The 15,792-nt window shown below is 42.6% G+C and overlaps 2 protein-coding genes across 3 annotated transcripts in view; one reads left to right on the forward strand and one right to left on the reverse strand.

The window, feature by feature from the left end:
- fbxl7 (F-box and leucine-rich repeat protein 7) overlaps window positions 1-11,309 on the reverse strand; it is a 39,908-nt gene extending 28,599 nt beyond the window's left edge. Inside the window, exons 1-2 of one of the 2 annotated variants that reach the window (XM_029119049.2) lie at window positions 11,194-11,309; window positions 1,054-1,143 (exon numbers count right to left, since the gene is read on the reverse strand). Coding sequence is in view for 1 of the 2 variants with exons in the window: in XM_029119048.2 (XP_028974881.2) it covers window positions 1,054-1,143; window positions 10,447-10,483 (127 nt within the window). In the remaining variant the exon portion in view is untranslated. Of the gene's footprint in view, window positions 1-1,053; window positions 1,144-10,446; window positions 11,170-11,193 lie in introns of those variants that run through there. The other variant, XM_029119048.2, reaches the window with a different exon arrangement.
- An 849-nt stretch (window positions 11,310-12,158) lies between these two features.
- On the forward strand, window positions 12,159-14,998 carry c3h7orf25 (chromosome 3 C7orf25 homolog). The gene is made up of 3 exons (XM_010895595.3): window positions 12,159-12,239; window positions 13,180-13,417; window positions 13,613-14,998. Exons 2-3 carry the CDS (start codon window positions 13,196-13,198, stop codon window positions 14,729-14,731), a joined length of 1,341 nt encoding a protein of 446 aa, XP_010893897.1. The 5' UTR covers window positions 12,159-12,239; window positions 13,180-13,195; the 3' UTR covers window positions 14,732-14,998.
- Window positions 14,999-15,792: the final 794 nt, after the last annotated feature.

Below are 15,792 nucleotides of genomic sequence, written 5' to 3' on the forward strand. Positions count from 1 at the left end.
GGAGGCGCTCTGGCCAAGACCACAGATACCCCAGGCCAGAGCTGAGGGGGCCTTCACTAGAACAGACTGACAGCCCTCCTGGCCCGGCTGGAACGTTGTTATTTTAAATAAGAGGACAGCCCAACCCTCCCTACTATTATTTTGGCGGCGGTAAGTCCAGAAAGACAAATTATGGTGTGTGTGTGTGTGTGTGTGTGTGTGTGAGAGAGAAAGGGAAAGACAGTGAGAGGGGGAGAGGGTGGGTGGATGTATGTCTGTGTGTGTGTGTGTGTGTGTGTGTACTGACACAATAGTCTGTAGAGGAACAGAAGCAGGAAAGGCCTCGTTCTAAGTTAGTTGAAAAACTCTCTGTCTGTTTGTTTGTGTGCCCCAAACCCTGAAGATAAACACTGACTAAACCCCAACAGACATGCAGTACATTCACAACATTGCTGTAACTGGGGACTACGAACCAAGTAGAAGCACACAACGAAGCACAAGAGGTAAAGACACTTCTGGAGTCCAACCGCTCTAGTTTGAGAGTAAGGCTTGACAGTTTCATTGTTTACACAGTCATTAGAGTCAACATGGCAGTAATATCTAGAGCCAAGATGGCGGTGAAAGGTGATCAGTGGGTTCAGAATAGACATACAGACAGACGGACAGGCAGCAAGACAGGCAGGAAGACAGGCAGACAAGCCCCAATGTAAGCTGACTGAAGCCCGGAATATTGAGAAACAGTGTCTCCTCACTTCTACAGACACGCGCTTCCACACACACACATGCACGAACACACACGCACGCACGCTCACACACAGTTTCTCTCTCTCTTTCCAAAGCACCACCACAGAGTTGGGATCATCAATGTCCTTCCACATAGACCAGACTTAACTTTCAACAAAACAGAGGAGGAGAACAACTGCATCGGTGGTAGGCACTTTGTTTTCCGTCATAAAGTGTCTTTCAAAACACTTGGTTGCGTCCAAAAATAGTTAAAAGGGCAGAAAGGAAAGAGAGAGAGAGGAAAGAAATGCAACAGCCAAGCGTTGGCCTAATGAGGTCCAGATGACCTACCTTCACTGGCAGCTGCATTCTTGGGTGCTTTTGTTGACGTCTGATCGGTACTTGAACTCAGGTCGGAGGAAATACTGGAGCTGCCTTTACCTAGTGGAACACAGGACACGCAAGAAAACATAAAGACACACCACTAAAAAAGACATCCAGCAACACCTTTGAAATGCGCAGTGCAATGTCTTTACACCAAATAGTCTGCTGTTTTACGTCACCTCATTGTCTTAGGAATAAAATTAATTAAATATACTTTGGGGTTCTAGCTAGAACCCTTTTGTATTCAATGCAGAGGAACCCTTTCCACAGAAGTTCTACCTGAAACCAAAAAGGGTTCTCCTCTGGGAATAACCTGCTGATGCAAGAAAGTGTCTTTTTTTTCTTTGAGTGTAGCCAGACCTTGTATCTGTTTTTAGGAAAACTCATATTTGGAAGCTAAAATAGTACACTATATCGGTAGACTCAGGTAAATTCCACTGCCACAAGTAGAACCAGAGACATTACAATTAAGATTAGACCAACATTGAAATAGACCAACATTAAAACATTAAAGTACGAGCCCCTTTCTCAAAAACGTGATAGATAGAAAACAGTAAAACACAAGGAAGGTATGCACAGAGACACAACAGAGAATAATGAATAACAGATAATATGTGAATAAAAGACTTAGGTCATGTACAGAGGGTCATTTAAGGCAATGTACAGCAGCTCTCAAGAGTATTCACGCCCCTTGCTCTTTTCCACATTTTACTATGTTACATTAATTCAAAATGGATTTAGTAATAGGAGTTCTTGCCACTGATCAACACAAAAAAGTCCCTAATGTCAAATTTTTCTAAATTAATTACAAATTCTAAACAGAAAATAAAAAAAGATTGTAGATTTATGGCCACTGTACATATAGTACAGGTAGTGGAACAAGGGGACAAAAACCATGGAGTTTAACATCGACCTTAAACACATAGTTTTTGTGGAAATTACCCACAATTTATGCCCAAGTCATTCTGCTCAGCAAACCAGGGCTGCCCACCCCTGTTCCTGGAGATCTGCCGTCCTGTAGATCTTTTCTTCAACTTCACCAGTGACTAACCTGATTTTGCTTCTAACTAGCTAGTTATGTCAGGTGTGCTAAGTCAGGTGTGCTATGTCAGGTATGGAGAGAAAACCTCCCGGATGATAGAGCTCCAGGAACAGGGTTGGGCCACCCTGGTCTAAACTAGAAATGTTTTTACATGGATGGTCAGTTGTTGCATCTTACACCATAATGACAAAGCAACATTTGTCAAATCTTGGAATGCCACATAAAAAGGAAGTAGTAGGGTGGTGTTTATGGCACTCCTGGATCTAAGGTCAGCTATGTAGGGTGGTGTTTATGACACTCCAGTATCTAAGATCAGCTATGTAGGGTGGTGTTTATGACACTCCTGTATCTAAGGTCAGCTATGTAGGGTGGTGTTTATGACACTCCAGTATCTAAGGTCAGCTATATAGGGTGGTGTTTATGACACTCCTGGATCTAAGGTCGGCTATGTAGGGTGGTGTTTATGACACTCCAGTATCTAAGGTCAGCTATATAGGGTGGTGTTTATGACACTGCTGGATCTAAGGTCGGCTATGTAGGGTGGTGTTTATGACACTCCAGTATCTAAGGTCAGCAATGTAGGGTGGTGTTTATGACACTACATGATCTAAGGTCGACAATGTAGGGTGGTGTTTATGACACTCCTGAATATAAGGTCAGCTATGTAGGGTGATGTTTATGACAATCCTGGATCTAATGTCAGCTATATAGGGTGGTGTTTATGACACTCCTGAATATAAGGTCAGCTATGTAGGGTGGTGTTTATGACAATCCTGGATCTAAGGTCAGCTATATAGGGTGGTGTTTATGACACTCCTGGATCTAAGGTCAGCTATGTAGGGTGGTGTTTATGACACTCATGGATCTAAGGTCAGCTATATAGGGTGGTGTTTATGACAATCCAGGATCTAAGGTCGGCTATGTAGGGTGATGTTTATGACAATCCAGGATCTAACGTCAGCTATATAGGATTGTGCTTATGACACTACAGAATCTAAGGTTGGCAATGTAGGGTGGTGTTTATGACACTACAAGATCTAAGGTCAGCTATATAGGGTGGTGTTTATGACACTACAGGATCTAAGGTCAGCTATGTAGGGTGATGTTTATGACAATCCAGGATCTAACGTCAGCTATATAGGATTGTGTTTATGACACTACAGAATCTAAGGTTGGCAATGTAGGGTGGTGTTTATGACACTACAAGATCTAAGGTCAGCTATATAGGGTGGTGTTTATGACACTACAGGATCTAAGGTTGGCTATGTAGGGTGGTGTTTATGACACTACAGGATCTAAGGTCGGCTATGTAGGGTGGGGTTCATGACACTGCAGGATCTAAGGTCGGCTATGTAGGGTGGGGTTCATGACACTGCAGGATCTAAGGTCGGCTATGTGGGGTGGGGTTCATGACACTACAGGATCTAAGGTCGGCTATGTAGGGTGGTGTTCATGACACTGCAGGATCTAAGGTCGGCTATGTAGGGTGGTGTTCATGACACTGCAGGATCTAAGGTCGGCTATGTAGGGTGGTGTTTATGACACTACAGGATCTAAGGTCGGCTATGTAGGGTGGGGTTCATGACACTACATGATCTAAGGTCAGCTATGTAGGGTGGTGTTCATGACACTGCAGGATCTAAGGTCGGCTATGTAGGGTGGTGTTCATGACACTGCAGGATCTAAGGTCGGCTATGTAGGGTGGTGTTTATGACACTACAGGATCTAAGGTCGGCTATGTAGGGTGGGGTTCATGACACTACATGATCTAAGGTCAGCTATGTAGGGTGGTGTTCATGACACTGCAGGATCTAAGGTCAGCTATGTAGGGTGGTGTTCATGACACGGCAGGATCTAAGGTCAGCAATGCAGCATGTTTATGATCCATTCACAACACAAACAAAACAGTTCTCGCAGCATTTCACCTTAAAAGGCATGTATCCACCTTCTCTGACTGTGTAAAGCCAAAACATTTACCGTCTCTATAAAAATACAAACAAATTACCTGCTAGGGGCTGTGTGAATATTTTTAGCTCAGAAAACTTGTTTTGATCACAGAAACTGTCATGGGATTTGCATATGCGTGATCTTAGCGAGTTATGACACTCAGCACAGGTGAGGAGAGCTGTAACTGCTGTCAATGAGACGTTGCTGCAACAGCTTTTACATGCATCTGTCGTCATGACGTCATTCCAACTCTCTTTTGTCCATTGTTTATCAGGTCTGTATTTTGACAGTTAAATTGTAATAGAAAAATACTAGCCAATTTCAAAACAATTCTCTTGTCAGGTTCTGCACCCTGCGTGGAAGCCGAGAGTCAAGCGGAGACGAGGAATTCAGTGACTGGTGAAAACACAGACAGAAGCCCTGAGATGAGCACCCATCACTTAAACTGGGGACCGGTATCCACTGGGGCAGTTTTAAAAGGTAGCTGATTTTCTCACTAGATCTAAGGTCGGCAATCTAGGGTGGTGTTTCTGGGCGAAACCTAGGTGATTCCAGAAGTCCTTTTTTTTTGGTGGGGGGGGGGGGGGGGGGGCTATGTGTAATTCGGCAGCGCTCACATTTTTACCCACTGCCATAATGAATATTTATGATCTATTCCCTCCGCCCATAACTTTTAACTGTGGGGGGCCAAGGCTGAAAAAGGCAAGAGAATGTGCCTGTAAAAAGAGAGTCACTGGTGGCTTTTGTCTTGTTGAATGAGCCAAATGAGACTCAACTGTCTCTCACAGACAAACCTGATGTTCTCCTTTTTTATTAATTTATATAAATTTGAGCAGAATTTATTTTTTATTTTGTTGATGGCAAGTTGTCCAGATCCTGAGGCAGCAATGCATGACCCATGTGTTCATTTTGGTAATTATTTTTTACTTAAGGTTATACAAAAACCTCCTAAAAGTACTTATCTAGACTGCAGGGAAAATTTTACATTGACAGATGAGTCAAAAGCCCAGCTTTTTAAACAACATGAGTCCTCTTACGTCTGACGAAAGCCTGCATTTCACATTCATGACCTCATATCAACGGTCTAGTATGGTGCTGGTGATTCCACATTCATGAACTCATATCAACGCTCTACTATGGTGCTGGTGATTCCACATTCATGACCTAATATCAACGGTCATTCATGACCTCATATCAATGGTCTAGTATGGTGCTTGTGATTCCACATTCATGACCTCATATCAACGGTCTAGTATAGTGATGGTGATTCCACATTCATGACCTCATATCAATGGTCTAGTATGGTGCTGGTGATTCCACATTCATGACCTCATATCAACGGTCTAGTATGGTGCTGGTGATTCCACATTCATGACCTCATATCAACAGTCTAGTATGGTGCTGGTGATTCCACATTCATGACCTCATATCAACGGTCTAGTATAGTGATGGTGATTCCACATTCATGACCTCATATCAATGGTCTAGTATGGTGCTGGTGATTCCACATTCATGACCTCATATCAACGGTCTAGTATGGTGCTGGTGATTCCACATTCATGACCTCATATCAACAGTCTAGTATGGTGCTGGTGATTCCACATTCATGACCTCATATCAACGCTCTAGTATGGTGCCAGTGATTCCACATTCATGACCTCATATCAACGCTCTAGTATGGTGCTGGTGATTCCACATTCATGACCTCATATCAACGGTCTAGTATGGTGCTTGTGATTCCACATTCATGACCTCATATCAACGGTCTAGTATAGTGATGGTGATTCCACATTCATGACCTCATATCAATGGTCTAGTATGGTGCTGGTGATTCCACATTCATGACCTCATATCAACGGTCTAGTATGGTGCTGGTGATTCCACATTCATGACCTCATATCAACAGTCTAGTATGGTGCTGGTGATTCCACATTCATGACCTCATATCAACGCTCTAGTATGGTGCTTGTGATTCCACATTCATGACCTCATATCAACGCTCTAGTATGGTGCTGGTGATTCCACATTCATGACCTCATATCAACGGTCTAGTATGGTGCTTGTGATTCCACATTCATGACCTCATATCAACGGTCTAGTATAGTGATGGTGATTCCACATTCATGACCTCATATCAATGGTCTAGTATGGTGCTGGTGATTCCACATTCATGACCTCATATCAACGGTCTAGTATGGTGCTGGTGATTCCACATTCATGACCTCATATCAACAGTCTAGTATGGTGCTGGTGATTCCACATTCATGACCTCATATCAACGCTCTAGTATGGTGCCAGTGATTCCACATTCATGACCTCATATCAACGCTCTAGTATGGTGCTGGTGATTCCACATTCATGACCTCATATCAACGGTCTAGTATGGTGCTGGTGATTCCACATTCATGACCTAATATCAACGGTCATTCATGACCTCATATCAACGGTCTAGTATGGTGCTGGTGATTCCACATTCATTACCTAATATCAACGGTCATTCATGACCTCATATCAACGGTCTAGTATGGTGCTGGTGATTCCATATTTATGACCTCATATCAACGGTTATTCAGGACCTAATATCAAAAGTGTACCTTTTAGAAAAGGTTTAAGTTTAAATCCCATAAAGATTAGTGTAAAAGGATACACAACATCGGTTTTTTTTTATATCAGAAGGGGGGCAAATCATTTTCACAGCACTGTAAATAAATACGTTACTAAATTAGATGGTAAAAAAAAAAAATCAATAAACAAGTAAGCCAATAAGAAAGTTAGTAAAGGGATTTACTTCCGGACATGATCTGATCTCTTATTATTTAAGGCTTAACGGTAACACAAACCCACAGTAGAATTTCCTGTCAAGTGCAACTTACATCTAGTTGTAGTTTTAATCCATCCCTGTAAAGGACACACTATGAAACAGAAATACATTAACAATAAATGTGTAACAATGTGCTCACGCTCAAGGAGGATGTTGAGAATGGTTGTCAGTGTTTTGACAATTGACCGGGCTATCCGGCTTCTTCCAAGTCACCTGCCACAAAAGTGCCTGTGAGGATCATTCCGTTAAGGGGCTGTGCCCAGTTGAGACAGACAGACAGACAGACAGACAGACAGACAGACAGACGGACAGACGGACAGACGGACAGACAGACAGGACTGGGCTGTGCACCATTGCCTGGAAATACCTCCAGGTCCGACTGGGCTGTTTACATTCCACGTTTATCTCAATGGCCAGTTCTGGTGAACACTGCTGAACCTCTACTTTCATGGGAACTACATGACGGTTGAACTTCATGAGATCAGGTTCAAATGTTTTTGATAACATAATAGCATTTGTCCTAGTTAGATCAGTGTGACTGAGACCTAACCTCTCTCTCCCTCTTTCATTATTCCTTCTTCAGACTTCCCTCCCAGGTAACTTAGTTCATTAGAATTACTTTTCTTGCTTCTGAAAAATCAAGTTAGAACTTAAGTAGCTTAATCTATTATCCAGCCCTAGACTGCCAGCTAAGTGCTCTTCATTGCTTCTATGAATGTCATGTGTACTATTGCTGGTGAGTGACCCCCTCTTAATCCAGCACATTGACAATAATTACCCCCTCAAACATCTTTTCAACACTTTCACCAAGTCTACAGATGATAATTCACATATCCTGTGACTTCTGGATGGACGTTGTTATAAGGCTTTCCCTAACTTTTCATGTTTAGTTTTTAGGTAGAATGTGCTTCATGTGCCCCATTCTATTTATTTTCTTATCCCCCAAAGTTAAGGTTAAGGAGTCTAATCTGTGGTTATAGGGATCTTATTCTGCAAGCTTTTGCACCAGTGGAAATATCCTGATGTCATCAACATGAGCCAGCTGGGGGGGGGGGGGGTAACCCAAACCATTCCCTTATAAGAATTAGCTGGTTTATTGGTTTACTTCCCGCAGGTTTAAAACTTCAGCCAAGAAGTCACTCATTGGAAGGAGATATTATGTAAAGAAAAAAAAAAGCTTCTGAACTGAGGTTCAAATTTGACATGAAATAAGACACTAAACATAAAATGGATCAATAAATAGTTCACAATGTCCAAGCAAACAACAGTGAAATGTTTCCAAAGGGGTATTTCTTACACTTCTAAGGAAAACCAAAAAAGTTCTGAATCTAGCTTAAGTCCTTCCTGTCATTTAATTGATTAATTCACAATGTTAAACGGCACAATATGTTGTACATACCAACGAGGAAGACTATGTTCTGTACCATGTAAAGGTTATGATGGAACTTTGACTCCAGTGTGGTACCTCTTCTAGTTATTAAACTTCAATGGCATCCACCTACTGTCTTGCGTAATGACGGAAAAAACAATTATTGTATGCATAAGCAATAAGGCACTAGGGGTTGTGGCATATGGCCAAAATAACATGGCTTAAAGCTGTTCTTAGGCACAGCGCTTAGCCGTGGTATATTATATCACAAACACCCAAGAAACCTTATTGATTTAATGAACTGGTTGCTAGTCCAATTACAGCAGTAAAAGGTGATGCCATGTCATACCGGTGGTATACAGACTCTTTGAAAGCTGATTGGCTGATACCCGTGTTATATGAGACCATATCGGAATTAAACCATATCACTTTAACTGCTCTAACTGCCGATTTATGAGAACAACAAGGCATTTTGAAGGTTTGTGACATACTGCTAGTACACAACAGATAAGAGCTGGGTCCAGGCATTCTCATATATTGACCATATACCGCACCCTCTCCTGCTTATTGCTTACAAATACCACGGCTATCAGCGAATCAGCATTCAGGATTCAAACACCCGGTTTACAAGTCGCGTTTGAGCACATGGACTTTTCCGATACAGGGCATGACAACTTAAGCCTGCGTTTATCCCACCTAATTACACAGATAAGATCGTGGGTCACTGGAGCTGTCATTTTCTCCTTCACCCCTCAATCGATCTTACCAAGTGCCAGTCTTTTAAACCTCAGTGGGGTTCACACACCGTAATGTGACGTCACTGCATTCCCGGGTCAATCCTTTCTATACAACCAGAATTAGAGTGCGCTCGTGACGCAGTCGTCGGAGAGATTTGTTACAAGAAATGTGTGCTTGTGTTGTGGCGAAGATGGTTCGCTGATCAGCTACGCACACTTTTCTTAGGGTTTGATGCCCAGTAACAAAACTCAAAAATCTGAGCCCCGAGGCAGCCTATGCAAATTAATACTACTCATTTTAAACACATGTCCATAAAAACAGCTACCTAAACGCAATGGCATATACAATTTGGCCATTGAAATGTGTCAAAAAAAATTAAAACAACGAAGTATGTTGAATCTTTACTTTCTCAGTTTTTATGTTATTCTGACCACTATAGTTATTTGAACACTGGAATGCTTGAGTCACTTCTCTGGGTTAGTCAGCCAAAAATAAAAGGCCTACATAGATGTTCCACATTTAACTTGGCTGTCGTGGAACCCCAGACGTGTCTGCATATTTGAGTTATTTAGTTACCCCTGGTTAGAATTACCCAACAGCACCAAACATAATTTAAAGCCAGGAGGTCATTGGCGTTGCATGCTTTAGGCATGACATCCTCAATGAAGCTCTGGCTTGACTTTGGTGGGTTTCTTTACAAATCGTTTATTTTATCATGGAGCATTTCTCTGGTGTTAGTGCTCAGGTTCGTGTTTAGCTTTTCTTTTTACATATGTATTAACTCTTCAAACACGTAGTCATTAAACATGGCCAACTTGACAGGAACAGTTAGTTTTCACTACTGTAATCCGTCCATTGTCTTTCTGAAATCTGAGTGTTCATTCTTTTGCCATGTAGCAAAATGTAATTTATCACACTAGAATGCAAGACGTTAGATAACTGTGGGAAATAGTAGGTCCGAATTATTCTGTGAGAAACTTTTCAGATGCTTTCCTATGGGCCTTGGGGAGATCTGTTCTAATCAATAATTCGTCTTCTTTTAAATCCACATAATTTAGCCGGTTGCCTACTAGCACACGGCTACCAATTGCCCAATGTAATTTGAAGGCAAGGCAAGTTTATTTGTATAACATTTCATACAAAGGGGCAATTGAAAGTGCTTTACATTACAAAGAAAACATTTGTGCTGTGTCATGGATCCACTTGGGTGAGCATATTCAGCTCGAATTTTAGATAAAGTAACTTTTTTACGGTATAGGTGTAGCCGTAATCCAAAGCTAACACATAACGTAATGATAATTGATAAATTGCCTTTATGATGCGACTGAAACAATGTGGCCTGCAAATGGTATGACGTTGACACAATTATGGCAGCATGATATAGCCAACTGTAAATAAAAATGTGGACAGTAAAACTAGTTATTTTTGAAAGGTTGCACTTACCCTCACTCCCACTTTGTTTCCCATTGTTCGCACCCATCCTGTGTAATGCATAATCTATTCGCAGAGCTCCGAGGTATCCATAAAATAAAAAAGTATTCCTAAAAAAGTGCGCGTTAGTGGATCATGGACATTCGCGTGGTTACTTTTTTCCAGCGGAAGGTAGTCCATAAAAAGTTCTTCTTGGATTATAAATCCAGACACAGCATGATTATAAATATATTTGAATAAATGAGAATTGCAAAATAATTACAAGACAGGCCTACAAGTAGGCTATTGGTGAACGATGGGTGTATACAACAAGTCCGAGTGGTACAAAGGGTAACAAATTCGCATTCTGCAATAGTTTAATAAAAATGTAGTACTTGTTACGTCAAAACTCGTTGCCATGTAGACATCGTTTCTTAAGGCGCCGAGAGGTAACGGGGATTTGCTGTGAAATACTCCCTCTTTCGCCAGAGCATGTCAATCTAGACTAGACGAAAGGTAGGGCACATATTTAAAGAGACAGCGCACTTAAAAAAGTTACAAATTATTTTGCATTTATAAAATTTGATCTTAAAAAGTATCCCATTAAGTCGGTACTCTCCCAGTAGCAAACATATTGACATCACAATCTCATCGTAACAAGCAAACCTTCAAAATAAAAGCCTGCGTTATGAAACAATATGAAGCAACTCTCTCTCTCACCAAAATACTTCTTGAAACTCACATTAAGCAGCATAAATTGCACTCGTTCACTTACGTTACCTTGTAAAAATGCCTACTACGTTTTCTGTCAATATATCTGGTAAAAAAAAGTCAGCAAATTAACAATTGGTAAAGGTAGTCGTATGAAACAGTCTGTGCGTTGTCTGATCTTGTGTCGTTTGTTTATGACTGTTTGCAGAGTAAAACACACACAAATCCAATCTAGGCTATTTTATGAATTTTCCCCATGCCACTGACAAAGTGGCTTATTGGCGACCCCTGGTGTAGATTTTTAGAAGCAAGTAAAAGGATTATTTATTTATTTTATTATTATTATATTGCAGGAAGACAGAGTATATCAACATTTCTACGTGGCATTTAACCAGGTGGATGATTCTCTTATGTATATCAACTCTGGGCAGAAGAATGGAAACATTGATGTTGGCTGTGGGATAGAACTGTGTAACTGTCTTCCTATTGGTAAGGGCCAATGCTCTCATCCTGCCATGCCCTCTTCTTCAGACATCCTCATTCTTTTGCTACTGTTTAAAATCATAGTGGATGTATCTTTTCAGTGCAAAGATAATCACAAAGACTCTTGGGAAAATAAAACTTCTGCAGGTGGCACGTCTTGACTTGGCGATGGCATTTGAGATTATTTTTAACGGTCTCATTTGTGGATTAATGACCAATGGTGTTTACTAATTCGTAAAAAAAAAAATACTTGGCCACTCCACTACCTAAATGAGACGATGTGAACGGGGTCTGTAAATGTTGTTGGCCCCAAACTAATATCACGATTCAGTTTATTCATTTTACATTACGTTTTTACGTCCATGATAATAATAATAATATAATTATTATATTATATTCAACCACACCATGGAACTTAAAAATCAAAAGTATTCAACTTAATCAGGTGTAAAAAGAAAGAATGTGCTAAAATACCTGGTATGATTTAGTCATTTAATTGATATTATTGAAATCAGTTGTCCTTCCTACCCACACAGAAATTATGAGTCAGCACAGAGCGAGCACTGTCACCGGGCGTGTGGTTCACCTAGCCAGACAGCTGCGTTGCAGCTTACTAACTTTGCGGCTTTTTCGTAAGTGTTTTTGAGTACTTGATACATTGTAATATTATGCGGAGTTCCCGATTGTTCACATGAAACCCCTTACAGGATTTCTAAATTACATGCTCCAAAACATAGTCGGTAGCAAGTAAACTTTAGCTGTTGTTACGTTAGCTAGCTAGTTAGCTGGATAGCTAACGTTACCATGCTAACGACAACCACTGTCAAACGGTGAACAAACGAACTAGGTAGATAGCCAGTTATTGTAAATGCGTTTTATATCATACAACTGACTGCGAAAATGAACGTCCCATTTTCTGACAGGTTAACTACTAGCTAGCTATTTTTGTTTAGAATATAATTGCCACAGGCGGTGTATCATGGAAAACATTCCGTGTAGCAATTGTGAATATGAACGGCACAAGCAACCTGTGCCTTAACACAAATCTTTGCCAGCACTGTAGTACATGATAATTATATGGTTGGATAATGATAAGGTTGTTTTATCAGTTTAGCTTGAGTAGGACTTCGGTATTTCATATAAAAGTAATCATGCAGCGGTAACACTGATGTTGTTGTTGTGTAAATTGACTCAATTAGTATGCTGATTGATGCTCCATCATTTCCAGAAACGAAAGGTGTGTCGAGGAACTCTGGTTCATTTTAATGGCTCACTGGACCTTAACTTTAAATTAATGTTTAAGTAAGGCAATGAAGAATATAGTTCATATCATGTTTTTAAAATCCAGTGGTTATTATTCACATTAGTCTGCATGCATGCAAACATAATACTAAGGCCTAACTTATAAGAGTTGATTTTGTTGCAACAAACCAATCCATCAACTCTGTCCTGCCGCTGAAGTTTCCTTTTAAAACGTTTTGGGGTCAGATAAGGGTAAGAGTGAAGGGTCGGGATGCTCCAAGAATCCCAGATGGCACTGGATTTAACCCTTCCTCTTTTCCTTTCCCATAGGAATAATGCACCAAAGATGGCCGCCACACACTCCATGCTACAAGAGCGGATCCAGGTGGCCCAGGAGCTGCTGGAGCGTGTGGACCAGCTCTGTGCAAGGCAGGCATGTGATGTGGAGGGCCGGGCCAAGCTCTGTAGCAAGCTGCGGGCCGAGCTTAAGTTCCTGACCAAGGTTGAGGCAGGCAAGGTGCTCATCAAGGAGTCCCACCTGCAGAGCACTAACCTAACTCACCTCAAGGTGGACCTTGTTTTTTTAATGTACATTCCCCATTTAATTGTACATTGGAAACTGTTATTTCTGTTGTGTGACTAGTGGACAGTTACTTTAAAACCTTTTCTGGAATGTACTGTTCCACTTGGGTGGTTTCAATCCTGACTGGGAACGTGGGTTTTCAAATGGGCGCCTCAACGTATTTCAATCCTTCTGTCCCAGGCCGTCGTGGAGTCGGCCGAGTCCCTGGAGACGGTGGTGAGCGTGCTTCACGTGTTCGCCTACGAGGACGCCGCAGGCGCCAAGCAGACGCTGGTGGTGGACGTGGTGGCCAACGGCGGGCACACCTGGGTCAAGGCCATCGGGCGCAAGGCCGAGGCGCTGCACAACATCTGGCAGGGCCGAGGCCAGTACGGCGACAAGAGCGTGGTGGAGCAGGCCGAGGACTTCCTGCAGGCCAGCCGGCAGCAGCCCGTGCAGTACAGCAACCCGCACATTATCTTCGCCTTCTACAACGGCGTCTCCAGCCCCATGGCGGACCGGCTGGGCGAGATGGGCATCTCGGTGCGAGGGGACATCGTGGCGGTGAACTCCGTGAACGCCGAGGAGGACGAGGGCGGAGACGCGGGCGAGGGGGAGGAGTTGAACAAGGACGCGGAGGAACACTACTACGGAGAGCAGGGAGGCAAGGTGGAGGAGGATGAGGGTGAGGACGATAGCTTTGACGACTATGAATGCGAGGACGCCGACGAGGCGGACGTCGTCAAGCACACGAGAGTGGACCGTGACAATGTGGTGGCCAGCCTGGCCTTCCCCACCGAGGTCAAGGTGGACGTGTGCCGGCGGGTCAACCTTGACATTACGACGCTCATCACGTACGTGTCATCACTGAGCCATGGCCGCTGCCACTTCACCTTCAAGGAGCAGGTGCTGACGGAGCAGGCCGCCCAGGAACGCCAGGAGAAGGTCCTCCCCCGCATCGAGGAGTTCATGGCGGGCAAGGAGCTGTACGCGTGCCAGTCAGCGGTGCGCGACTTCCGCGTCATCCTGGACACGCTGGGCGGCCCCAACGAGAAGGCGCGTGCCGAGGAGCTGCTGGGCCGGCTGCGCGTGGTTCCCGACCAGCCGTCGGAGCGCACACACCGCCTCACGGCCAGCTCCAAGGTGAACCGCCGCTCGCTCATGATTTTTGGCACGGGCGACGCGCTGCGGGCGGTCACCATGACGGCCAACAGTGGCTTTGTGAGGGCCGCGGCCAATCAGGGTGTGAGGTACAGCGTCTTCATCCACCAGCCACGTGCTTTGACCGAAGGGAAGGAGTGGAGGGCCACACCCATTTGAGAGAGGTGGGGGTTGTTTTGCATGGCCTTGGCTGCCCAAGTTGCTAGGTGACCATTATTGTTTTCAAATTATTAATTTTTTGAATACCCGGGCTCTCCACTAATTAAGATGATTTGAGAGGGGGGGGTATAAATGGTGCTGGCTTTGGGCTCCACCAATCCATTGCTCTGGGCCAGGCAAACCATACTTGCCCAATGAGAAAAAGAGCTCACGCTACAGTGTCGAGAGGAGCGTGACCGAAAGGAATATTAAGGATCACTAGAAGCCTGAAACAGGGTGCCCAACAAAGAAGGGTTCCAAACAGGAACGAAAACAAAACTGGGAAAGAAGATGGGAAATATTTCCCAGATTCCTGGTATATACCATTGGACAGGCGATTGCACAGATGGTTGACTGTGCAAGAGCCTCTAAAAACCAGATTTTCATTGTTTTGAGACCGCTCATATGATTCAAATATCACAGCATTTTTTTCTGTTCACTGAGTTATACATCATTTTGGCAACAACGGCAGACCCTGGTAATAATTGTCGTGTACATAATGCATAACAGTTTATGATATGATTAAATATCAAAGTTTTCACTAACGCTTTGCATTTGAAGGCTTTGTGCTGAGTATAAAGAATATTTGCTTTCTGTTTTCCAAGTCTGATTTTCATGTAAATAAAGCATATTTAAAAAGCACAGATTTATTTAATTTTGGGTATATTTTGAAATGCTATTTTATTGTATTGAATTAGGCAATTCCGTTGTATGTGCGTTAACATGAAATAAGACACTATACAAAATGTTGGTTCTTTGGCTTTTTATAACATCTCCATACAGGTGAAAGTATTAAGAGTTTAGTACAATCTAATTTATTTATCGTTTCTAGGCAAATCCATTTTATATATGACATACAAAAAATCTATGCTAAAAACTACCCTGTAGCTTTTGGTAAAAAGCCTCTAGTTTTTACCTAAAGGCAGCGGTCTCCAAACCTATTCCTGGGAAGATTCCGTACCTGTTTAACTAGTACGAAGGAATGAATGTGTTAGCTATTTACTGTTACAAATAGCCATACG

This window comes from Esox lucius, chromosome 3 (genome assembly GCF_011004845.1).
Source record: "Esox lucius isolate fEsoLuc1 chromosome 3, fEsoLuc1.pri, whole genome shotgun sequence".
Classification (NCBI taxonomy): Eukaryota; Metazoa; Chordata; class Actinopteri; order Esociformes; family Esocidae; genus Esox; species Esox lucius.